Source organism: Colletotrichum tamarilloi, assembly GCF_030869305.1.
Source record: "Colletotrichum tamarilloi strain Tom-12 chromosome Unknown Scaffold_145.1, whole genome shotgun sequence".
In the NCBI taxonomy this organism is placed as follows: Eukaryota; Fungi; Ascomycota; class Sordariomycetes; order Glomerellales; family Glomerellaceae; genus Colletotrichum; species Colletotrichum tamarilloi.
Window position 1 is genome coordinate 51,716 of NW_026849528.1, and position 23,713 is coordinate 75,428.

Sequence of the window (23,713 nt, forward strand, 5' to 3'; positions counted from 1 at the left end):
GAGTATCACCGACTACCGAATCTTTGCCCTCGCCTACGACTCAAGGACATGGCTTCTAACAAGCTATCAAAGTCACGATACCGTAACTAGTATTACAGCCTTGACTATTGTCAGCACAAAACTCACCAAGACTAGCTGGCCGTAAGCCAAGTCGGCCAGTTTGGGAATGTAGCAAGCGGACTTGAGTGACAAGAAATCAATCAGATCTAAAATGATATCTTGTTCTTTAAAAGAAACGCTTTAGCCTACAGCACGTGATTCTTGATCAAACCTCATTTGTAAGAAAGTTATATTAATGTTAAATTCATAAGAACGCAACCCTTATTCTTTGTACGTACTACTTCACTCAAGATCCCGTATCTATAGTAGGGCCCAGGGCTTCGAATAAGTCCACCTCATCCGCAGACCAAGTCAAGAAACCGCCCATGGTGTCGTCCGAAGGGAAGTATTCTTCGAGGTCTGTAAACGTCCCTGGTAATCTGTAGTCTGAGGACGGAACTTGTCCGTCGAGTCCCGAACACCCAATTAGGCTTCTCTCTGCCCTACTAAGAGATTCCGCAAAAGCCTTGGGAGTCATGAGAAAACATTTCTTAAACTGCCGGTGGAGGTGCGCGCTTGCCACGCCCAGCTTCCGCGCCAGGCCTCCTACGGTCCACTTGAGGCTGTCGGCCTCGGCGGCTGCAATCATAGCGCGCGCCTGATGTGCAATCTTGCGACTGCTGCTGTCTCTGCTCCAGTCGTCATTACATGGCTCGCATCGCTTGCAGGGTCGGTATCCGGATTGCGAGGCATGTTGCAGGTCGTTGAAAAAGATGATATTGCCTCGTCGAGCGACACGACCGGGGCACGTTGGCCGGCAAAAGATTTGGGTCGATTTAACACCGTAGAAGAAAGACGAATTAGCAGAGAGATCACGACGAGAGACGAGAAGCCACCGGGCAGAATCGACGGTCTTGTTGGATTGAGAGGCCATCGGCGGGAAGGTTGATGATAATGGTCCAGGCCATGGGGAAAAGATGAAGAGAGGTTTGACGTCGTGATTTGGCTTGGCTCAGTCAATAACCCGTCTGAACCCGATTTCGGCTCTTACTAGCTCAAGCACATGATTGGCTGGTTCAAGGTCATCTTTCACAGGAACGATTTGATTGGTCAGTTTGAGATCACAGCCCCTTCACTGTCGGAACGGTGTTGTTCGCATATATATGCGTTGTACTTTCCGTCAAACCGGACGAATTGTGATTTTGCAACACAGATTAATAGTCAACAAAGTTCTAGCATCACAGAGTTCTCAACCCTCTCCACGAGCTTAATATCCAAGAAGACCATGGACAGTCCCGCTGCTGCCAACGTGTTCGGCACCCTTGGGGCAGTGCTTTGGTCGCTTCAGGTAGAAACCAACTTTTCTGTTTGTAGTCTTTTCAAAATATCTTTACTGAAATTCATTCAAGCTCTTGCCTCAAATTTGGAAAAACTGGCGTCGGCACGACACCCAGTCCCTGTCGTCGACGTTTTTCCTCTCATGGGCTGTCGCTGGGGTCCCCCTCGGCGTATACAATATCGCCGACGATTTTAACATTGCCCTCCAGATACAGCCCAATATCTTGATTTTTCTCAGTCTCTGGACCTGGTTTCAGTGCAAATATTATGGCGACAAATGGGGCACACGGAAAATAGTGGCTAGCGTCATCGGCATAGCCATTGTTCTGGCCGGTGCTGAGGTTGGCCTTGTTTACGCACTCAAATTGGCACGCGAACGCGGGCACATGTGGCCATCAATTCTCATGGCTATTGTAGCTGCGATTCTTTTGGCTGGTGGCGTACTCCGACATTACCTTCAGATGTTGAAGACTCGATCGGACGCCGGCTTGTCCCTCAAGTTCGCAACATTGGATCTGAGCGGGGATGTTGCATCGCTTCTATCTGTGATCTTTCAGAAGACACTCAAAATCTACGGAATCGTTATATATGGATCGGAGTTAGCAATATGGGCCGGTCTGATAGGCCTAGCTATCCATTATCGCCGTGTCAGCAATGGCGATTTTAACAAAAGACCCAAGGTGGACGCGGTGGTGTTGGGCAGAGGGGAGACTCGGGCAGCAGGCCGCAACGAAGAGAATCAGAGTGTTTAGAACTGCTCACAAGGCTCTCATTAGCTTGGATGTCTGAGCAGAGTCTCCCCAGTCAATGAACTGCGCACTAGTTCTGGAGACATTAAGGTCGGGACGTGATTGTTGTATTCCTGCGAAAACCCTGCACGAAAATGTTCGCTAAGAGCAATTTGAACTAAGTGGTGTAAGTATTAGCGGTTGATTAGATGCGTAGATGCAACCATTTGCACCTTTCCTAGCAGGTTAGCAGTATAAAATTTCAGATTGTAAAGTGGTGCTTCGTCCACTTGCTGCGGCCATCTGTGCTAATGCTTTAGTCTCGCGTCATTGAGCCTATGCATTGCGGCAGGCAATTAAAGGCTGGCGACAGTTCTGTTTCCCAAGCGTCTACGATAGGTGCTGTTTACTAACCCAGCCGCATTGAACACATACTCAGCGAGCCTAAACAAGGCTAACACGGTTCAAATTGACCTAGTTTTGCCGCGCCTCTAAGCTTGGAAATACGGCGCATGCGTACTAAGTACGTTCTGCAATCAAACCGTAGCGCAGGCAAGCTTTATTGAGTCATCCCGAATTAAACATTTCAAAGTCTAAAGGCAGCAATGCTGTCTGAGGCAAAATAGTTGTCATGATAGCGTTTGATTGCAGATCCCCTTTAAAGTCTGCCGAGCGGGTTCATAATCCATGACGTCCAACAAGGCAGGGGACAGGCCTTGGCCAGCCCCATCTCAGATCGAAGTTTGTGCTTTTCGGGAAGGTCGACCATCGAACTTTGAACAATGAGTTCGTATCGTCGAATGGGGCGCCAGGACCGATCAGGTAGGTAGCATTCGGACACGCAAAGACGCAATCGAGTCCCTGGACCCCTCGTACGACGCTGCGGCACCCACGGACTGAGATTGCGATGATCGGCAACGACACGGACAGCACAAATATGGCCGGGGGCGCGACTTGTTGGCGCGAATTCTGTACGGTCCACAGCTGCCTTCATTCAAGTTGATCTTCTTTCTCATTTCAAGGTCAAACGGGACACGATGGCGCCGTCTTGGCTAACAGTTGGCTTCCTCGGCTTCATCCGGGTCACCGCAGCTCTGGGACCGCAGCTTAGCCCGGCTCAGATGTGGAGGGAGTTCCATCTCCAACCCGAGCTCGAACCCGCTGCCGAAGGAGCTGCAGGCTCCGAGGTCGTCCGATTATTCGCCAATGACAGTGCCCCCGGCGCGCCGGATCCGTCCACTCTCTACCGGCCTTTCAACTTTTCGGTTCCCATTGACCACTTCCACAATGATTCCATGTACGAGCCGCACTCGAATGGCAGCTTTCCTCTCCGATACTGGTACGACGACCGGTTTTACAAGCCGGGAGGCCCTGTCATCGCCCTGGCAGCGGGTGAAACCAGCGGCGCGGGCCGCTTGCCTTTCTTGCAAAAGGGTATCGTTGCCATCCTGGCGGAAGCAACCAACGGAGTCGGCGTCATCTTGGAACATCGGTACTACGGCCGCAGCTATCCCACCCCAGACTTCAGCACGGAAAACCTGCGATTCCTTACGACTGATCAAGTCTTGGCGGACACTGCTTACTTTGCCAAGAACATTGTCTTCCCCGGCAAACTGGCAGAAGTTAATCTGACGGCACCGGAAACACCGTGGATCGTGTACGGAGGCTCGTATGCCGGCGCCTTCGTCGCGTTTCTGCGTAAACTGTACCCTGAAGTCTTCTGGGGCGCGATCTCTTCTTCTGGAGTCACTGCCGCCGTGGTTGACTTTTGGGAATACTATGAAGCCGCGAGACGTTTCGCCCCCGAGGGATGCGCAGAGACGACGCAGAAACTGATGCACATGGTGGACAACATCTTGATGCAGAAGGGCAACACGACTGAGGAGGACATCGTGACACTAAAGACCGCCTTCGGACTCCCTAACGTGACTGCGAGCGTCGACTTTGCGAGCGCGATTGGGGGCGGCATTGCAGGGCTACAGGGTCGAAACTGGGACCCAGCCCTTGACAGCGACGATTTCCTTCTCTACTGTGGCAACATGACCTCCGACGAACTGGTGTGGCCCGCAACGGATAGCCTTGACTCTAGTGCTCGCTACCTACTTGAGGTTGGCGGCTATGAGTCAGAAGTCACGGAGTTGGCCCCTCGACTCAAGAACTACATTGGCTACGTCAACTATACATCGTCCTGGTGCGACTCGGAGAACCAAGACGACTGCTTCGGACCCGGAAGTGACGATGCGTATGCCGCGGATGATCTCAGCGCGTCCTGGCGTCTGTGGGCCTACCAGTATTGTTCTCAGTAAGTGATCGAACTCAGAATTATTGTGGCCAAACGCTGACACTTGTGTTTAGATGGGGCTACCTCCAGACCGGCTCCGGCGTTCCGGAAGACCAGCTTCCTTTGATCTCTCGCCTGATTGACATCGAATACTCCACAGTCATCTGTCGCAAGGCTTTCAACATTACCTCGCTACCTGACGTTGAAGCCATCAACAAGTACGGTGGTTATAACTTCAGCTACCCTCGCGTAGCCATCATTGATGGCGAATCTGACCCGTGGCGATCTGCGACTCCTAACAAGATCGGGCTTCCGCGGCCAGAGTCGACCATCGAGGAGCCCAACTTGGTCATCACGGGCGGAGCAGTTCACCACTGGGACGAGAATGGCATTTTCAAGAACGAGACAACGGCTGACCTGCCACCGTTGCCTGTCAAAGAGGCCCAGAGCTTCGAGGTGGAGTTTGTACAAGCCTGGCTTAAGGAGTTTGCTCCGACAAGAAAGTAGACAGTAATACTGAAGATAATTTTGCGCTAGAAAGAACTCTCAATAGCGAAGTATGTACGCGGAGCAAAATAGCCCATCGGACGCTACATAGAAAACATTAACATCATTACTACTCAGCATATTCTGGATAATGTATGACTGTAGCTACTGACGTAGGCCTCTCATAACTTTTTTGCAGCCTCAATAATGATATCAGCAGCTCTCTCCGCAATTCCATATACTGCAGTCTGAATATGCGCTGAAATTAGGACTGGCATGATACTTGCGTCTACGACTCTGAGGTTCTCCGCTCCGTAGACCTTTAGTGACGGGTCAACGACGCCGCCATCTTCCTTCGGGAGCATTGCGCAGGAGCCGACTGGGTGATAGATGGACAAGGTGGTCCTGAGAGCAAAGTCCCGCCACTGCGCGTCTGTCGTGGTATTCAAGCCTGGCTCATACTCCGAAACCCACGTCGATCTGAGAGGTTCGGTGAGAGCGACCTGACGACACTTTTTGATGGCTTGGATGGCTGCTTGCAAGTCGTATTCGTTTGAAAGATAATTCGGGTCGATGAGAGGTGGTCCCAAGGGGTCGGCAGGGTTGACGTGGACATGCCCTCGACTCAGTGGGTGCATAATGGCCGCGATGAGCGTGAAGTAGTCTTTGCCGTAACCTGGACTTCCTGAAGCAGGATACCCCTTGACGCCGGTATATCCATCGCTGAAAAGAATTTCCAGTTGAGGTACCGTCGTATCGTTGAGCCATTGGAGCTTTTTCTTCTCGACCGGGTTGTTGGTATCCCCAATCGCCGTCTGAGCAAGGGCAGCAAGCGCTGTTTCTCCATCGTCACCGAGAGCCTGGTTCCAGTTGGTGAACGTGTATCCACTCCCAGAGTATCCGTACATTGAAGTATTGCCTTGCCGCCAGAGCTGGAGCTGCTCAGCAGCATAGACTGTGTCGTACTTAAGACGGTCGTATCCAATGTAGTTGCTCTTCAGTTCGTACGAGCTCTGGATGCGGATGTGATCCTGGAGGTTTTCACCTACTCCTGGAAGGTCAATAATCTGACTAATACCAGCAGCAGAGAGAACATCCGCCTTGCCAATGCCGGAGTTTTCCAGAATAGAGGGGCTCAGTAAACCTCCACCAGAAACGATAACCTCGCGACGAGCAGTTAGGACGGTTCCGTCGACAAGAGTCACGCCGGTAGCACGCTGGCTGCCATGGCAGGTAGTCTTCAAATTGACTTTGGCGACCTTTGAATCTGTCAAAACGAAGTGGTTTGGACCGGCTAAGGGCAGGTAAGAGTTTGCGCTGTAGGATCGGTTGTAGTGTGTCGGCTCGATGCTGTTGGGCGAGTACAGAACGCCCAGAACGTTGCCGTTCAATGATTCGAGGTTTGTTTCAATGCCCAAGCTGTTCATGACCGGGAACAGCGGGGCTTGGTGCTTGGGGATGAGCCGGTTGATCAGAGCCTTGATAGGTCCAGCGTTGCCAACGCCCTCGCTCCCGGTGTAGTACTGAGTGTTGGCCGAGGTAAAGTTCTCAGACTTCATCATGGCAGAGCGCATCGAGTCCCAGTTCCACCCTGGGTTACCAAGCTCTTCCCATCCGTCATACTCGTGCGCAGACGCCCTATCGTATGAGAAGAGGTTGAGTGCGGAGCTCCCACCTAAGACGTGCCCTCTGGTCTGAACCCAGACGCGGCCATTTGATCCCTCCTGCGGCACAGTAGTGAGATTCCAGTCGTACTTGCTCCCAAACGTCGAACCTCTCCGACCCGGAATCTCAATGCGCTCGTCGCCGAGCCCTGATGGACCTGCTTCGATGACCAGAACTGTCGCGTTCTGCAGCCCCCGGCTGAGACGGGTCGACAGCGCGACTCCAGCAGTACCTCCGCCTACAACAATCTGCAGAGCCATCAATTAGTTCACATCATAATTCGGGGTGGGTGTAATGGGTTAGAGAGCACAAACGTAGTCGAAAGCCTTGTCAGTCCGCTGACCAGGAGCTGCTGACACTGCTGCCACGTACAGGGCCAGGATCGAGGCGACTGGGAACATTTCGATGTATCGAGATCTTCGTGCGAGGTCCCTTTGAACGAGGTAAGAGTCTGGTTTGAATCAAGCGAGCTACGCGGGCATGCAGGTTTAGATGGCGCATAGGGTTGTAAGAGGCACACTTTGTCGGGCTAGGCGGCGGCACCAATGTCGCTAGAAGTGTGTCTCGACGGCGATCAGGATGTCCAACACCACTTGGGAAGTCTACTGAATCCGTCCTTTGCAAGGGCTTAGACGCTTGATGGGCGTTCTGGATCAGAATTCCGGCATTCTTTTGTACAATAGAACTTTGGGGCCCAGGGTAGTTCATGTGGCTTTGCAAAACGTTGGACAAAATAATCAACTCATTTCGCACAACCCATGGAAGCGAGTCAGGGCACACTTCAACCGGGCGTTCTAGTAGGCGGGGAATCAACCCTTGCACACCCAGCGCGACATCGAAGACGATTAGATGAACTATCCGAGGAAACGTGGGTGGGTGGCTTTCAGGGTGAAAGTTCTCTTCGCTCCTGGGCGGGGTGAAAACGGCAGAGTTTGCAACGCTAGAGACCCCTCCTCAGATAGAGATGGAATGTCGTCGGTGACCTTGATGCAACCTACCGTGCCTACTTTATCCGCAGCGTACCATCAACCGTTGAATCTGCATCCTCCTGACGCCTGGCTCTGCAGTCTCTCCTACTTGTTGCGAGATGGGTGGGGTTCCTCGGACTTTGCAGCAGGGAATCGGCAGTTTACCCCGGTCGTGCCCTCCGCCTACTCCAATACGAATTTCCACACCGGGAGCGACAGCGGCATCTGGGTGAAGAAGGTCTACCGCTAGCTTAATGTTCGCTTACATGGACAAGGGTTGTGTGGGTTGCACGAGAAGGCGCTAAGATGGCGTGGTAAAGGGGTTGATGGGCTTTGCTGAAGACTCTACCCGCCGCGATGAAATGATGACAAACAAGACGGACAGGCAACTATGGCGTTGGAAAAGACTAGATCATTCACTTCTGCCATATCATTCAAATTCACGGAGTACTGTCGGAACTGCAGTCGCGCTGCTTTGCCGTCTTTTGGTCTCACGCTGAGGGGTCGAGAAAATTCTGTCCGAACAAAAACCGTTGTTTAGCACAAGTAGGCACAGGATCCTCTACTGAAACAGAACTGGAGACGAAACAGGGGATGGAAATAGACAATTTCGACAGTACACGGGACAAATTCTGAGCGCCAGGTCAGGATCTTATGCCCCACGACCCAGGAAGGCCTCGCTGTCGGACTTCCAAGCTGACTGGATTCAAGACCTGGTACCTTGACACCGGAGTAGACAATTTGTGTCAGTGGGAGCATGAAAGAACATGAATATTTGACTTCCGAGAAGTAATGCTTTTGGGCACCACTCAACATTGCTCGATAACTGAAGCTTCATTCCCAGCTCTCAGTACATGTATTAGCAGCCTTCACAGTTCGAGATACATCGGCATCTTCCATCACAAGCATAGCACGACCTTGGGCCCATAAGAAGGTTACCTGTACAAGGAGTTGAATTATCTCTGATGTTCTGAGCCTTGCGATTACCATTTTTCTCTTAGACAATGCCCAGCCAAAAGTGTGGGGACGCGAGTCATAAACCCAACGAGGCGGAAGCCAAGGTGTAATCAGAGCTGCGCAAACACTCCCTTGACTCCCAGGTCTCGAGAAGTTGAAGTTGCACGGGAGCGGAGCGGGTTCCGCATTCCAAACGGCTGTCCTGCTGCCATCCCTATACATTCACAGAACCAGGCACGAGAAGTTTAATGTCGATTCTGCATGCCTGAGTCACATTGCCGGCCGAGTGGTAAAGCAATATATGGGGGGAATCCGAAGAGCCACCATCCGCGCGCCACAGAGTTTTGCAGATTCCTTGAAATATGCGGACGAATTGTTTGATGGGTTCTGCGGCAGGCTTGTTTGAAACAAAATGCCCAAATAGTGCAAAGCTATGGTCCGACAAAACTGACTTATATGACTGGCATCTGGCCGTTGCTGAGAAGGCGGCATCTTCCTGCGTCATGTGTGTTCTCAGACACGCCACGACAGCGTGCCACTGGTCTTGAAACCCGATCTCGACGATACCACTTGCATAAACGGACTTCTCCAGACAGCAGCTACCTACGACGATGAGCGTAGTCTCTCGAAATGAATCACTACCGCCGAACGAGGACGTCGGTCCAATCTCTTATTCTCTCGCCCTCGCCCTGACAATCTTCCTCGTCATCACGACCGGCCTCCGACTATGGGTGCGAGTAGCGAACCGGAAGCTCGGATGGGACGACTTGACTATCGCTCTCGCAGGCGCAACGGCAGTTGTACGGTTCGCCTTCGTCGTCTTACAATGGAAACACGGAAATGGCAAACACCGAGTCTATCTCAGCGACCATGACTACATGATGATCAACATGTACGGCTGGTGGGGACAAATGCTGCTCTTCATCTCTGTGGCGTTTCTGAAGGTGTCAATCTGTCTCTTGATCCTTCGCATCAAAGATACCAGGTGCTCAAGCGCTTGCTGCATGTCATTATGGCTGGTGTCCTCATTACGAATTTCGGGGTCGTGATCATTTTGATAGCCGAGTGTCAGCCCGTCGGCTTCTGGAGGGGCAAGTCAGCCGTGTGTTGGCCAACACACATCCGCATATATTTCATCTATGCGACGATTGGTATGATCAAAATATTCCGGAAGCCTCGGGGTCTGATCACTGATCAGAGTTGGTAGCATACTCGGTCTTGACGGACCTCATCTGTTCACTACTTCCTCTTGTGGTGATTTGGAATGTGAAGATCCCTCGACAGACGAAGATATCAGTCTCTTGCTTGATGGGGCTGGGCCTTGTGTGAGCTCCTCCCAAACATCTTCCAGTTCCCACGCCTAGAAAAGACATCACGTCACCTAACATTCTATTCTTTTGAATATTAGGGCGACCGGGTTCGGCGTCGCTAGAGCAGCGTCACTGGGAATTTCCACCTCAGACTTGAGTTGTGCGTCCACCCCCGCCCCCCCGCCCCCTACCCTCAACGGAACCAACCGAAATAAAGACTGACGATTATCTTGCAGGGGCATACTGTATCGCCGGAATCTGGTCGAATCTCGAACTGTTCCTGGGTATCATCGCCGCAAACCTCGCTCTTACAAGGTCCATCTACGTCCACTTCTTCAGCAATGGTTCAGCGCAGCAGACACTTCCAGAGTCAACGGGCAGATGTGACCCGTTGCAGTCTGAGTATCTCAGTAGCAAGCTCAGAGGCGACCGCTTTGAAGTGCCTTCGACGATGATTGGGTCACCTTGTCGAAGAGGGTCGGAGACGAGGAGTTCAGATAGTGAAATCCCACTGAGATCAGGCATCCAGAAGAAGACTGAATTTTGGTGGACAGAGGATGACGAAGGCAAGCCGCCGAGACCATCTCCGTGAGTCAAATTTGATGGGAGTGATACAGCTGTAGGTAGCACCTGTACATGACGTCTGGCGGCCGCATTCTCCAGGTGGCCGGCGGTTTCCAGCGGCCCGCAACTTGATGCAAGAAAGTTTGCTGAAATCGACGTGGAATGTGAATTTATATCAAGCCCAAGTTTCGTTTCGTTTCCAGAAATGTACATGCTGAAAAAACGGGTAATTATAGAACTGCTATGAGTGACAATCTCTGTTTTCTTACATACAACATGATCTTACTGTCATGTGACCGGATAACCAAGAAATCTATCTTGACGTTGAGATTCGAATAGAGACCTTCGACCGTGGAACGGCGATCCCTCAGTAGTCGACGAAACTACAGCACCTACTTAACCCACACTCATGACTACATTGAGCACTAGACGGAGTCTCAGGTTCTCCTTAATCGCCTTTCAACGCATGGTTTGGGTGCACCCACCACTTGAGAATCAGATTCTCCCCATAACCTACGTCTTGTTAACGAGGCACAGACGCGACGTGACCACCGTCGTGAGTAGTCCCTCTCGATCGCCGCGACCTCGACAACTTCTCCTTCTTGCCGCATCGCGGCACCAGATCCTCCTCCTCCTCGAGCAGAGCTTGAAAAGACGGAAGCGGCGCCACGGGAAACCCCGTCTAGGGCTCGTGGTCGGCCCACGCCTCCTGCCACTGCTGCGGAGTCCAATTCCGGTGATCTTGCACGATCCGGTCGGAGTTCCACAGCTCTCTCGGGTCAAAGTTGCACCTCACAATCAGCGCCCCTTGAGCGGTATCCCTCATGGCACGAGGGATGGGAATCCCTGGTAAAAGTATCCGGTTCTGCGGGCGACTCGGAGCTTGTTGGACATGATGGACCGGGTGAGCAACCACTCCGTCGGCGGGACGATGCCCTGGTCCACCGATGCAAACCAGGCCGCTTGCCACGCGATATCTCTCTGGTTCGTCATCTGAAGTATCTCCGTGCACAACTGGGGCGTGGGCTGGCCGTCAAGAATCAGAGTGAAAGATGCAGGCGGCATTCCCGCGGGGACGAGAGCAAGGGCTTCCATAACCCACCGCGACACGTTGGCGGTAACCTGTTTGGCCTCCAGACCCCATGGTACTGGTTCGCGTCGGGTCATGGTCCGGTATTTGGCCTGGCGGCGAGTGTCCGGGGTGTCGAAGTTCGAGTCTGGTAGCAAGGCATTCCGCCCCAAGTTGACCCGGCGATCGATCCGCAGGCGGGGATTCTGATTATAGAAGGGGATCAGGCCAAGCGCGTAACACGGTGGTTCGGCCACTGCCTCGCGGTCCTCGTTGAGGATAATCCGTTGTAAATGTTGTCGCAGCTGCCGATGCATCGATTGCAGGAAAACAGACTGCCGCTGCCGCAGCAGAAAAGCGATAGTCCGAACGATCCTTCGTTGTCATCGCGCTAGTGAGCCAACATGAATCGTTGATGTCAACGTCCAGACAACTTGTCATGTCGTCCAATACTCCATCCGAGGGGATGGCCCAGTGGTATCCAAGGCTGGTGAAGAACTTTTGTGGTATGAACCCAGGAGGTATGGATTGGGTACTGCGGCTAGAGAGAAACGACCAAACAAACTGCACAGCTCATGTTGGCAATCCTTTCTGGACTAAAGGCCCCGCTGAGTTCGCGAAATGAGACCCAAAAAGCTCGTCTTCCGCTTCTTGTTCCGCGTGGCAGTGGGGTTCTTGGGGGGTTGTACTGTGTGGTACACGGCGGGTAGTCGACGCCGGGACTTTGAGTCCTGAAGTCGGGCGATTAACGGCTTTCTGTCCCGTACGGCACGGCGGGTCCACTAACGGTGCCCCGTGGCTCCGTTGGTTGCTCTCCCCGGAGCCACGCCGACGCCCCCCACTGACCGCCGAATCACAGTCCTCGGTATTCAAGACTGGTGGATGCTGCAAGCTTGCGACAATGAGCAAGGTAGTCAACATTTACATCCTCATTCCAGACTTACTTTCTTCAAAATCGCAATTGCTGCGTCATCGGTGTCAGCTACCGCGTAAGTACAGATGGGCACTTTTCCCTACCCCGCCGCCATGCGTTGACGGACAATCGGGGCCCATTCACCGCCGAGAAGCCAAAGCTCGGCCCCAATGTCCCTCCCCTTCTTATCTTTGTCCCAAAAGCATCCCATCATCCCGTCTGGAAAATGCCTCGAGTCGTAATCACAGGACGTGACACATTTCTTACCATCTTATTGGTTCAAAGAGATGCTGTACGACTACAGGCGGACGTCCGGTCCGGGTCCTCATCCACCCGACTCGTCCAACGGCAACGGCCTTTGACGCCAAACCTCCGAAGTGGCGCATCCGCACACATGTGTACACGGACTATTGTGACACCGGATATTGGATGCAACAAGCCACTCGGAGATGCTATTCGTAAGCAGACATGGAGCCATACTGAGCGAGCCACGAGACTGACTACGTTCCACAAAGGTATGACGATGGATCAGCTCCTTCGGGTGTCGTGCACTCTCAGCTTAAGGTAAGGTAGAATCTAAATATCGAGCTACCCCACACCAAATCTCACTCTCGATTTCCCCGGACCATCCATCCGCAGATCCTCCAAACATCATCCACATCCCTAGATCCACCGTGGGAATACCTTCACAGCAAACCAACACAACACGACAACATGGCGATCAAAGCCTCCACCGGAGTTTGCAAACCCTCCGAACTAGCCCACCTCGTCCTCCGCACAGCCAACCCCGAAAAGCTAGTCTCCTTCTACCAAACCTTCCTCGATGCAAAAATCACCGCCTCAAGCCCCCTCATCACCTTCCTCACATGGGACCACGAGCACCACCGCCTCGCCATCCTCAACGACCCCACCGCCGTCCCGCGACAGGACAACACCGTCGGCATGGACCACTTCGCCCTGACCTTTGACTCTCTTGGCGACCTGCTGCAGTCTTACAAGGCTCGTAGAGATCTGGGCATTGAACCTATTTGGTGCGTCAACCACGGCATGTCGACTAGTATGTACTACCGCGATCCGGATGGCGGCAAGATTGAGACGCAAGTAGATGTCTTCGAGACGAAGGAGGATGCTGTTGCGTACATGATGAGCGCGGAGTTTGGAGAGGATCCCAGGGGGCCGAGGTTCGACCCTGAGGAGATGGTCAAGAGGTTTGAGGCTGGTGAGGATGAGAAGAGTTTGATGAAGAGGACGGCTTTTTCGAAGGAGGAGGTGAAGGTATGATATTTAGACTGTGTTGTGAATCAGGATGTTGTGGTTCCGAGAATCAGATTGAATTTCGTGGATGCATCGTGCTCGCACGTGTAAGTCATAGGTACACTTAGTAATTGCATACAATGATGCTAAAAGCACACTTAGCATATAACTGAGATACGACTAGCATTGAATTCTGAGAAGTCTTCTTGAAAGCCTGCTATTTGTTGGTATGCGGTACTGGACTTGTTGTTCTGCTCCCACGTAAAAGTTGGTGCTAGGAACATGCGGCAAGACACCTAAGCAACAACCTCAACCCTCAGATCGAAGGCCTCATGACTGCAGATTGATCCAGAGCTGGGCTTTGAAGTTACTTAAGAAGTCAACGTAACAGGAACTCTTTATGTTCGCGCCCGATCGTTTCGATTACAAACTGGCAAACTTATATTCAAGTACGTACTCGTCTATCTTGAGTACATAGGTGATCATGAGAAAAGTAGTGCTTAACTTGATAATATCTCCTTTACTCCCCGTTTGCCGTCCACGTCACCTTAGCTCAGAGCGCATTTGAAGAAATCATGGAGATATTCGTACTGGGACTGTTCCCCAGTCGACGGGGTAAGCGCCATGCCAGGCATAACGTAGCGAAGGTACATGTAGGGGCCGAGAACAGGGGGCCGTATGATCTGACGCGAGTTGCACCCTTGCTCTGCCAAATTTGCCAGACTCTACTTTGCTTGTCTTGTCATAGGACAAAGAGCGTAGTTAACTCCCGAAGAGACAGTCTCTGACAGAGTGAAAGCCGAATGTATCAAAAGACTGCTCTTCAGGTTGATAGGAGAATGCTCCAAATTGATTTGGATTGTGTTGCAGACAACATCGTGGCTCGGAGTGTCTAAAACCGACGGAAAATCTTTCTTCGGTAGACTACTCAGACATGCGTTGAATAGGACCGTCCAATCTCATACCTCAGAGACTCTGAATAAAGGATCAAAGATTGAATGAGAGAATCGCGGCTACGGGTCGCCTTCACATCGCATGCCCCGAACCCTCTACGTTACCGACCATACTCCGTTCAATCCTTATACCATTGCCTTCTAGCGCAAAAGAAAAGACATTTTCCCCAAAGCTTCATTTCCGTCCATACGACACAATTCCTCATTCCAACAAAAGCCAGGGCATGCGCCTTGGTTTTTTCTTGCTGTGGCTGGGACGAAACAGCATCAGCCAAGCCTTTTTGGCAGGCCTTGAGTGGCTTTGAATCTCCGAGGGCTGCAGATGACCCCTGTCATCAACTTTAGTTCAGCCCCTAGCTGCCCCCAAAACTGTGCCTTTGGCGAGTGTCGCGCTGCTGTCTGGCCCGTCGAGAGTTACACCGTCGCACTCTCGGCGACGTCAAGAGGGACGGGAAGTGGCTTGGCAGCGCGTCGTCGCGCCTGGACTCTCGAGTCTCTTGGCTCTCTTTAGCGATGTGTTGTTTCTGTGCTCTCTCTGTGTGTGTTGTCTGCCTCTGTCAAGTACGACTTGCACTACGTAGTGCCTGTTTGTGGTGATGCAGCTGCCAAGGATATGATGAACATGGCGGTGATGGTGAGAAAGCGCGCTTGGCATATTACCTGGAGGTTTCCCCCTTCACTGTTTGGGCAACAACCTCGTCTTTCTCTTTCGCATGATATTTTGGTTGAGAGGACTCCATCAGGATATCGTCAAGACTCAATTCGGTGGATACACCACCATCTTCTTCCCCTCCTGGTCCCGAGTATCACCTAATAGGATCTATCCTCGGACCTCAAGAGCAACATTGCTTCTTAAGATGGCTCGCTTCAACCCTTTCGCACGTCGTCAGCAAGACACCACGACCCTTCCGACACATCGCAAAAGTAGCCAGGAGACAAGGGTCAATGATCACTGGCATGGAAAAGACTACAGCATGGCCCACCGGCCGCCCTTCATGCTCTGGCTCAAGGTGACATGGCTAGACATCCTCACCATGATCATCATGGGAGTCATCGCCCTAGTGGTACGCACCTTACCTTGCATCCGACCTCTGACACTCAGCTAACACCACATATCCAGGTCTTCAGAGCGCACCCGCCAGCACACCGAACGTTCCCCGTCACATTTGACAACGGCGAGGTCGTCTACCCCCAATTCGCATACCCGCACATCCCGCAGTACATCCCCAGTCACGCCGCCACCGCCCTCGGCATCGGCGTGCCCATCCTCTCCATTCTCCTCTGCCAGATAAGGGTGCGCTCCTTCTGGGACATCAACAACGGCATCATGGGCCTGCTCTACTCCGTCATCGGCTCCACTGTCTTCCAGGTCATGATCAAGTGGCTTATCGGCGGCCTGCGTCCTAACTTCCTCGAAGTCTGCCAACCCGACATTAGCAAGGCCTCCCAACCGGGCGGGAACGCAACAGGCCTGGACGGGACGGGCTATGGAGGCATCATGTGGACGTCGGATATCTGCACCAGGGAGATGGACGGCACGCTCTCCAACGCGATGGAATCTTTTCCCTCGGGGCATACGACTGCAATGTTCTCGGGCATGGTGTTTCTGTATCTCTACCTCAACGCCAAGTTCAAGGTCTTTTCGAACCATCACACGCCCATGTGGAAGCTTGTCCTCGTATACGCTCCGATCCTCCTTGCTACCCTGGTCGGCGGCTCCCTAACGGTCGACCAGTCCCATAACTGGTACGACGTTCTGGCGGGCGCCATCATCGGTACTGTCTTTGCCTTTTCGTCGTATAGGATGGCCTACGCCGCCGTCTGGGATTGGCGTATCAATCATATTCCCCTCCACCGCAAGATGCCTTTGGACTTCAACCTCGAGGTTATCGGAGAGAATGGCGCGGTGGTCACACGCAAGGCCGGATGGGGTAAGAGACGCGAGGAAAAGAAAACTGGTCTTGACAGAATGGTTAGCAGGACAAGGTATACCAGCGGCAGTATGGATACGCGAGGTGTTGGTGTGCCCCGTAAGGCGGTAGCATCTCACCACTCGAGAGGCGACCGGCGTCCTTCTGGCGAGGACATGGTCTAGTCGGTCGCCGACTCGTACCGCCGAGTGGGAGTTTTGTTTGGTCCAAGGAGTTACGAATGATACCCAGATCTGAGATTGAAGCAAGCGTGGTCCCCGATAGCGCTATCAACGATGGCACGAGAGCAAGCGCCGTCGGCTCAGATACCTGCGTATTTTACTTATCTAAGGTACATAGTACTCATAATTAATACTACACAACAAAGTTTTATTCAAAGCATCAACAAATTTCGGACTTCACCTCCCAATCATTAAAGTCTGGTCAGTTTCTCTTGGCTTGGCCAAGCTTCACAGACACGGCATTGGCTTTCGGGGCGCACGTTCATAAAATGTCAATGGTATCATATCGAACCTGACACTAACGGCCACGCTGGTCCAGGATTGTACATGCGGTGCGGCGTACTCGGCACCCGCGGCGCAACCAGACTGCTTCTTCATGAGGTAATAAAGGCGGGTGCCCACGTGCTGCCATGTCTTGGTCTGATGTAAGTCGTATTGATGGGACACAGTCAAGTCTGATGTTCTATGGGTCACTCGAAGTTGCTCCACTACCAAGCACTGCCATGTGTCTTTGCGTCCCAGGTGCGAGGTTGCAGTTGCGGTTGCGGTTGCAGGCTACTACTATCAAAGTTTAAAAATAGCTATAGCTCTACCTCAAACGTACTTACCACTCGCCGCGGTTCTCTGGCTCAGAAACACAACGGGAGACTGACGGGAGACCGGAGGTCATTGCCCATTGGGACGAGTCGTTCTAGTCTCGAACTTTCGCGGGAAGTTTGTGTGAGTTACCATTTGTATGTCAGTGTGCGTCAGTTGTCAGATTACGGACATAAAGCCGTTATGGGGTACTGCTGGTGCATGAGCTTGAACGCGAAAGCGCAAGTGCACCACACCGCAGCGCAAAACTCAATTCCGCAGACGTCACGATGGGCCCTCAACTCCTTTGAATCAGTTGCACTTCATTTCGCCGTTTGTCTCGTTATTTTCTCAGACTTGTGAGGTGGGAGTCTCGCACATATTGAACGGTTCTTTTCGCGAGTCAACAGGAACAAAATCATTGCCCCGTGGGCTGCTTTCGCATGAGTCTGTGGTGTCTTGGCGCGCAAAGCGTTTCTTGGCGGCCTGAACTCTATCACAAAGATGCATCAGTCAGCGGATTTTTTGCGCTTGCTGCCCGCTCCAACTCACTGCCCCCCTGAGTTGCAGATCAGGTCCCAAAGAGTAGTCTTTCGGGGCGGGAAATCAGAGTTTTGCTACCTTACACTACGTGATTGAACTCTAATAGTGAGGCAAACAAACAACCTTCGGGAGGACTCCGTGCTCTTGAGTGAGCGACAAACGATGTCGAGCATCTTACATCGCCAATATCAAACCTTCCTTCGTCGTTGAAAATAGAAATAAGCCCGTCTCGGCGACTCTTTAAGCCTCAAAATAAGGTCGCATTGAGCCCAGCCAGGCGGATACTAGAAGAGGGCCTCCCGCAACCCCAGGCATGCTCCGCACAACCGAGACTCCGAACAGGAGAGAGATCAGTTAACAACATCATGTACGGACAGCGTAGCATGGAGCTTTGCCTTAATCTGGAGGAAACCCGACAAGACGCCCTCATCCGCACGGATAGCAACCGTCCCCGTGCCCGCCCCGAGATCTCCGGGATCCGTAGACTAATCGGCTCGCCCGACCTTGACCCCTTGACCGGATAGGAGTCAAGTAGATTGGCTCAAGCAACCCCACCACCTATGAGGGGTCCCCCTCCCCTCTTCTAGAAAGACCTGTCAGCCTGTCAGGAACGTCAACTCTTCCTTGACATGAACCTTGGAGACGAGCAGCAAAAGCAGCAAAAGCATCTCAAAGAGGCCAAGACCATCCGGCCACCCAAAGGGCTACAAACTCAAAAATGCCCAGACCATTAGCAAGTTTGACATATGATGTGCAATCAACCCGCCTCCGCTCTCCCACCTTGGCCTTATGTTAATCTTTCTTTTTACTGCGGTACACAGCCAAACTGTAGGTTATACTAGGTAATGGCCAACCACGCAGGCGGGATGAACTCTCGGATCATCTCCCGCTGGAGCTGCCATCCCGGACGGTCGAATCTATACCAGACGACCCATATTGCATAGCTGTTCCTGAATGAGTTCCACTTTGACATTCTTGCTAACACTGACCAGTTCGAACTGCCTTGTGACTGTCACTTCCTTCTCTTGTGCCTACCGTTGAGAGATGCCGCCGGTCCATGTCCTTTTTGGGGCAATGAAGCTGTGACCCTGACGGATTGAGTACATCAAATGTCCGTCCGTTCCGTAAAAGAAGAGGGAGAGTACTGGCCCACCTCTCACACAAGAGGCTGTTCTCTCTTGCTGATCTCATCAATATACGCAAGATTGTGGAGAGGGCTAGGCGGTCGTCGAATATATCCAAACATCTTGGCTTGTATCTGCAGGTGGGCTACCGGTGAGGTTTCTCCATACTAAATCACTTTGCAATTTACAGAGCACAGGGGCATGCTCAGATGCGAAGAACAACCAGGTTCAAAAGCCATTGACTACGCGACGCTGGTGAGCCTCAAGACAAGATATAAGACAGTCTTCTTCGTCCTCCGTTTATGAGCAGATCTTCTCTCCACATCAGGCTTCTCATCGCCAAACAAACATTCTCTTCACTCCCCTCCTTCAAACACACACCTTTTCTCCTACATACTCTCACTGTTTCATCTCATTTGTAGTTACTTGTGTTTCTTTCTTCTCTCACACACAAAGTCTGGTACTATCAACAACATCAATCTTAAACCCCCTAAAGACCACCCCCTTCACCGACACCATCATCAACATGGCGTCCCGGCTGGTCCTCTTCTCCCTTGCCGCACTGGCTGCCGCGAACCCCATCAACCCAGATGGCTACGAGCGGCCGGCCCGCCGACACGTCGGAGGCATTGGTCATCTCGCCCGCGCCGTCATGGCGCCTCAACAACCCCGCGGTGCGCCCGTCGAAGGTCCCGCTAGAGTCGAGATCAGATATGCCAACCCGGGTGACAATGGAACTTGCGAGGACACTCCAGACGTTGGATCGAGCGCCGAGAAGGCAAAGGATAAGAGCAAGGATAAGAGTAAGGACAAGAACAAGGACAAGAGCAAGGACAAGAGCAAGGACAAAAACAAGGATAAGAAGAAGGGCGGCAGCGGCTCCGGATCTGGATCCGGCTCAGGCTCAGGCTCTGGTTCAGGTTCAGGCTCAGGCTCTGGTTCAGGGTCTGGCGGCTCGGGAACTGGCAGCTCCGGTGGCGGTGGTAGCACCGGAGGCGGCAGCTCAGCCAACAACGGCACTCTCCCCGGTGGTGGCGGCGGTTCCGGTGGCAGCGGCGGCAGCGGCAGCAGTGGCAGCATCGTAAAGACCTTCCCGACACCCGCCGGAACAGAGAATCTCTCCGCGGCGAAGACTATTTCCGGCAACTTTGACGGCGGCATGAAGCTCTATGACCGTGTCCCAAGCACCTGCACGGGCAGCGAGGGCGGACAAAAGGATGCCGCCTTCATCTTGGCCGACGGCGCCACGCTCAGCAACGTCATTATCGGAGCCGGTGCTGGAGAGGGTATTCAGTGCCAGGGCAGCTGCAACCTCGTCAATGTGTAAGTCATCATCTTACCTCCAACAAAATCTTGATCCAAAGCCACAGCCTAACACATGAGAAACAGCTGGTGGGACAAGGTCTGCGAAGACGGCGCCACCTTCCGCCAGACCAGCGGCACCTCCACGGTCAAGGGCGGCGGCGCCCGCGACGCCCCCGATAAGCTTTTCCAGCACAACGGCGGCGGCACAGTCGAGGTCTCTGACTTTTACGCAAAGAACGTCGGCCAGTTCTGGCGCTCGTGCGGTAACTGCAAGCAGCAGACTGCTCGCACTGCGGTCTTCAACAACATCTACGTCGACGGCGGCAAGACGGTGGCTCACTACAACGGCAACCTCGGCGACAAGGTTACCATTAACGGCGCTTGCGTCATTGGCGGTGCCACGGTGTGCAAGAACTCAAAGGGCGTCACTGGCGGTGGCGAGCCTGGTAATGCGGCTGATGATCCGAAGATCTGCGTGCAGACTGATGTCAAGACGTCTGGCTGCTAAAGATGTTCTTTGGTTATTGTTCACGATGAAGAAAATTCAGGGAGGCTGGTTTGACTTGGCCGCTAGGACTCCAATGTCTGTGTATCTTATTCTTCTCTGTATATCACGCTTTGGGACTGGTCCTTTGGGATTCGGACTGGATGTCTCGGAGTCAAAGGTTCTGTTCGAGCTGTAAATACTTGTATAACTGCAGGATTTGCAGGTCAATCAAGCACATATCTCTTCATGTCCTGATGTACCCAGCGATGAACTTTTCACACGATGAACTCGAGCGGTGGCCCTCCTGATCAGCCGTCGAGAGTAACAGCGGATCACAAATTCTCGAAGTCCTGCGAGGGATTGTCACCTTTGCAACTGACTGCAACTAAATGTTATTTTTTCATTTTGAAGAAATCTAGCAAGATTCTGGTGACGTCGTTGATGGTGACGGAATTGGTCGATTTGCACAAGATTCCTTGTCCGTTTGGGTGCGGAGCAAGATTACCTCCAGCAACTAGACATCACAAGGTAATGATGCTACTGAGAAAACACTCTCCGGCCAGCCCCCTCAAATGGCAGCGGCTGCAACAGCCGCGGCAATAGGCGCCGCTGGCATGCTCCGCTTGACACGGTCGACAGCATTGATAGAATCTCCCTCGTCATCGTCGTTGTTGGGGTTGACGGCGTTGCAAGTCGGGTTGACAACGTCAGAGACGCCTAATCGAAGCCATGTTCCCACGTCAGCTACAGTATTCTTCGGTTGTAAACGAACTATTAGATGTAAGACATAAGGAACACCCACGAGACAGGTCTGCCACCGTACAGCCGGCGCTCGAGCCGCAGAGCACCAATCTGGTGAGGAGGATTCCCTTATCAGCGCAAAGGCACTTCAGATCGTTACTGCCACAGCCGATTTGCCCAATGACCTTGGTTAGGCAGCCGGCCGCACAAGGGCCGATTTTAGAGGCGAGGTCGGGGACGGAGGTGGCCGTGTTCCCGGGTGCGGAATCGGTCTGACTCTGTGCCAGTGCGAAGTAGGCGAGCAGCGCCGGTACGAAGACAGCAGATGAACGCATGCTGGAGGCTGGATCGTCTGAAATGCGAGTGATACTAACAATGAGTTTTAATGTGTGAGTCGTTGAAGAATACGAAGGCTATCACTCACTACTTTTTAAGGTACAATGGTTAAATGGCAAGTAGAGGATTTGATATATAATATTGTCTATACAAGCGGCCGAGGAGTCCGCTTTAGGCATCCGTATTCCAAACTCAAGCCTAGGATTCGTTGTTTCTAAGATGTGTCATCCAACGAGCAGGATATGCATTGTCAAGTTTAATTGTAACGCCACAATGCAAGGTCAGACGATAGCATAGGTAGCTTTAACACATCTAGAAAATATAGTCTTCTGACAAGATTGCATGCACCAAATACGATCGGAAGATTGAAAAGGAGCAGATATTACATCCTACTGCCATCTAGCGCGTTCCGTATATGCCTGCTTGAAGTATCTATCTCGCCCCTTACTCGCAACTTCGCCCTCTGCCGACCACTCTTTCATGGATCTAGATGCGGTTCATACTTAGATGCGGATGTAACTTGATTGTCACCCAAATCCTTCTCGCCTATTACCGTGCTTCAGACAGCTATGATTTGGTCAGCTGGTCATGAGGCAAAGGCCCCCGCGCCGCAGACCCCGGGGAAGACGAAGGCGTTGACGCTCGACTACTTTGTCAATTGAAACCGCACAAGCCGCCGAGCCCGGAAGGGGTACTGACAGACGCTGCTATCGCATTTCCGCGAGGCATATTCAACCACCGATGCTCCTTTGAGGAAAGCCTCATTGAGTCAAGCCCAGCTGAGATTACATAGCGCTGCACTCTTTACGATGTAGCCAAGTGAAACAGTGAACCGATTAGAAAAATGCTCCAACCCACGGAGGTAACCAAACGGTCCAACAATTATTAAAATTCACGATTTCACCTAATGACAATGTCAGCATAAGATGAATAACGGTACAGAACGGATCTGTTACGGATTCGTGTCCTAAATGAGTGTTGCAGTATCTAAATTAGATAGTACGGAGAACAATCAGCAGATCGAGCATTATGCCTGAGTAAAGAGCACCGAGATTTCTTCTGGATTGCTAGCGGTTGTCTAAGTTGGATGTGCCTGCAGGATTCATAGTTGAAATGGTACGACATTGGTTCAAGATGATGTAAGACTGGTCGAAAAAACTCAAGATTCTAAATATTCATGAACTCCTCATAGAACCACTATTGAGTTGAATACATTCTAGAGGTGATAAGGAGGCTCGGCACCCTGCACTTTAGAGTAGACAGCAGTAATAGCAGCCGCCAGATCCTCGGGAAGAGGACCAGCCTCAAGTGCATTGAGTATCGAGTAGAGTTGCTCTACCTTAAAAACACCAAGGATAATCGCATCGCTGTATACTCCATCTAAGTTACTATAGAATGCTATCTATCGCATAGCAGCTGCGTGTCCGCTAATACTATACTTCTCCGCAAACTTAAGGATCGTAAATACCGCAGAACGAACCAGAGGTTTCCGGTATATATAAGTATAGACCTTACCGATAAAGTTCTGTTGTCTCGTTAGAGGAAGTGAGACTACGATGGTATTGAAACTTACGTCACTCTTCCAACGGCCTGATGAAGCCTTGTGCCCCGAGAAAAGACCACCAGCTGCGGGACTGATAGAATGTGAGACTTAGTTCCCTGAAAAACATACTCGATGATATAAGTCAACATACCCACTTCCTGGCACCCCCCTGTTTCTGGCACCACAAAAACGATGGGATCACAACCCAACCTCCTCATTACTATTAACTATTGATCCTCAACCACACCCACTACAATACAGCTGCCAGCCTCACTAGGGCATTCAGAGTCGCTGGATTCAGCCGTGATAACCTCCTTTTCACCCGCTTCGATTTGAGCCCGATGGATATCCCTGATGTTCGCGAACTTCGTATTGGGATCG

General features: G+C 52.1%; 10 protein-coding genes across 10 annotated transcripts; 6 read left to right on the forward strand and 4 right to left on the reverse strand.

The window, feature by feature from the left end:
- Window positions 1-346: 346 nt before the first annotated feature.
- CTAM01_15069 (uncharacterized protein) lies at window positions 347-973 on the reverse strand (the record flags this gene model as incomplete). The annotated part of the gene is made up of 1 exon (XM_060531068.1): window positions 347-973. One exon carries the CDS (start codon window positions 971-973, stop codon window positions 347-349), a length of 627 nt encoding a protein of 208 aa, XP_060374366.1.
- A 351-nt stretch (window positions 974-1,324) lies between these two features.
- On the forward strand, window positions 1,325-2,129 carry CTAM01_15070 (uncharacterized protein; the record flags this gene model as incomplete). Its single annotated transcript, XM_060531069.1, has 2 exons — window positions 1,325-1,405; window positions 1,494-2,129. 2 exons carry the CDS (start codon window positions 1,325-1,327, stop codon window positions 2,127-2,129), a joined length of 717 nt encoding a protein of 238 aa, XP_060374367.1.
- Window positions 2,130-3,142: 1,013 nt separating this feature from the next.
- On the forward strand, window positions 3,143-4,893 carry CTAM01_15071 (serine carboxypeptidase S28; the record flags this gene model as incomplete). Its single annotated transcript, XM_060531070.1, has 2 exons — window positions 3,143-4,407; window positions 4,461-4,893. The coding sequence occupies 2 exons, from the start codon at window positions 3,143-3,145 to the stop codon at window positions 4,891-4,893; spliced, it is 1,698 nt and encodes a 565-aa protein (XP_060374368.1).
- A 161-nt stretch (window positions 4,894-5,054) lies between these two features.
- Window positions 5,055-6,938, reverse strand: CTAM01_15072 (choline dehydrogenase; the record flags this gene model as incomplete). The annotated part of the gene is made up of 2 exons (XM_060531071.1): window positions 5,055-6,785; window positions 6,852-6,938. 2 exons carry the CDS (start codon window positions 6,936-6,938, stop codon window positions 5,055-5,057), a joined length of 1,818 nt encoding a protein of 605 aa, XP_060374369.1.
- Window positions 6,939-9,073: 2,135 nt separating this feature from the next.
- Window positions 9,074-10,364, forward strand: CTAM01_15073 (uncharacterized protein; the record flags this gene model as incomplete). The annotated part of the gene is made up of 3 exons (XM_060531072.1): window positions 9,074-9,354; window positions 9,441-9,613; window positions 10,009-10,364. The coding sequence occupies 3 exons, from the start codon at window positions 9,074-9,076 to the stop codon at window positions 10,362-10,364; spliced, it is 810 nt and encodes a 269-aa protein (XP_060374370.1).
- Window positions 10,365-11,158: 794 nt separating this feature from the next.
- CTAM01_15074 (uncharacterized protein) lies at window positions 11,159-11,722 on the reverse strand (the record flags this gene model as incomplete). The annotated part of the gene is made up of 1 exon (XM_060531073.1): window positions 11,159-11,722. One exon carries the CDS (start codon window positions 11,720-11,722, stop codon window positions 11,159-11,161), a length of 564 nt encoding a protein of 187 aa, XP_060374371.1.
- Window positions 11,723-13,032: 1,310 nt separating this feature from the next.
- On the forward strand, window positions 13,033-13,599 carry CTAM01_15075 (glyoxalase/Bleomycin resistance protein/Dioxygenase; the record flags this gene model as incomplete). Its single annotated transcript, XM_060531074.1, has 1 exon — window positions 13,033-13,599. One exon carries the CDS (start codon window positions 13,033-13,035, stop codon window positions 13,597-13,599), a length of 567 nt encoding a protein of 188 aa, XP_060374372.1.
- A 1,783-nt stretch (window positions 13,600-15,382) lies between these two features.
- Window positions 15,383-16,620, forward strand: CTAM01_15076 (PAP2 superfamily protein; the record flags this gene model as incomplete). The annotated part of the gene is made up of 2 exons (XM_060531075.1): window positions 15,383-15,589; window positions 15,646-16,620. The coding sequence occupies 2 exons, from the start codon at window positions 15,383-15,385 to the stop codon at window positions 16,618-16,620; spliced, it is 1,182 nt and encodes a 393-aa protein (XP_060374373.1).
- A 2,826-nt stretch (window positions 16,621-19,446) lies between these two features.
- Window positions 19,447-20,733, forward strand: CTAM01_15077 (pectate lyase; the record flags this gene model as incomplete). Its single annotated transcript, XM_060531076.1, has 2 exons — window positions 19,447-20,243; window positions 20,310-20,733. The coding sequence occupies 2 exons, from the start codon at window positions 19,447-19,449 to the stop codon at window positions 20,731-20,733; spliced, it is 1,221 nt and encodes a 406-aa protein (XP_060374374.1).
- Window positions 20,734-21,280: 547 nt separating this feature from the next.
- Window positions 21,281-21,788, reverse strand: CTAM01_15078 (uncharacterized protein; the record flags this gene model as incomplete). The annotated part of the gene is made up of 2 exons (XM_060531077.1): window positions 21,281-21,483; window positions 21,536-21,788. The coding sequence occupies 2 exons, from the start codon at window positions 21,786-21,788 to the stop codon at window positions 21,281-21,283; spliced, it is 456 nt and encodes a 151-aa protein (XP_060374375.1).
- Between the last annotated feature and the right edge of the window lie 1,925 nt (window positions 21,789-23,713).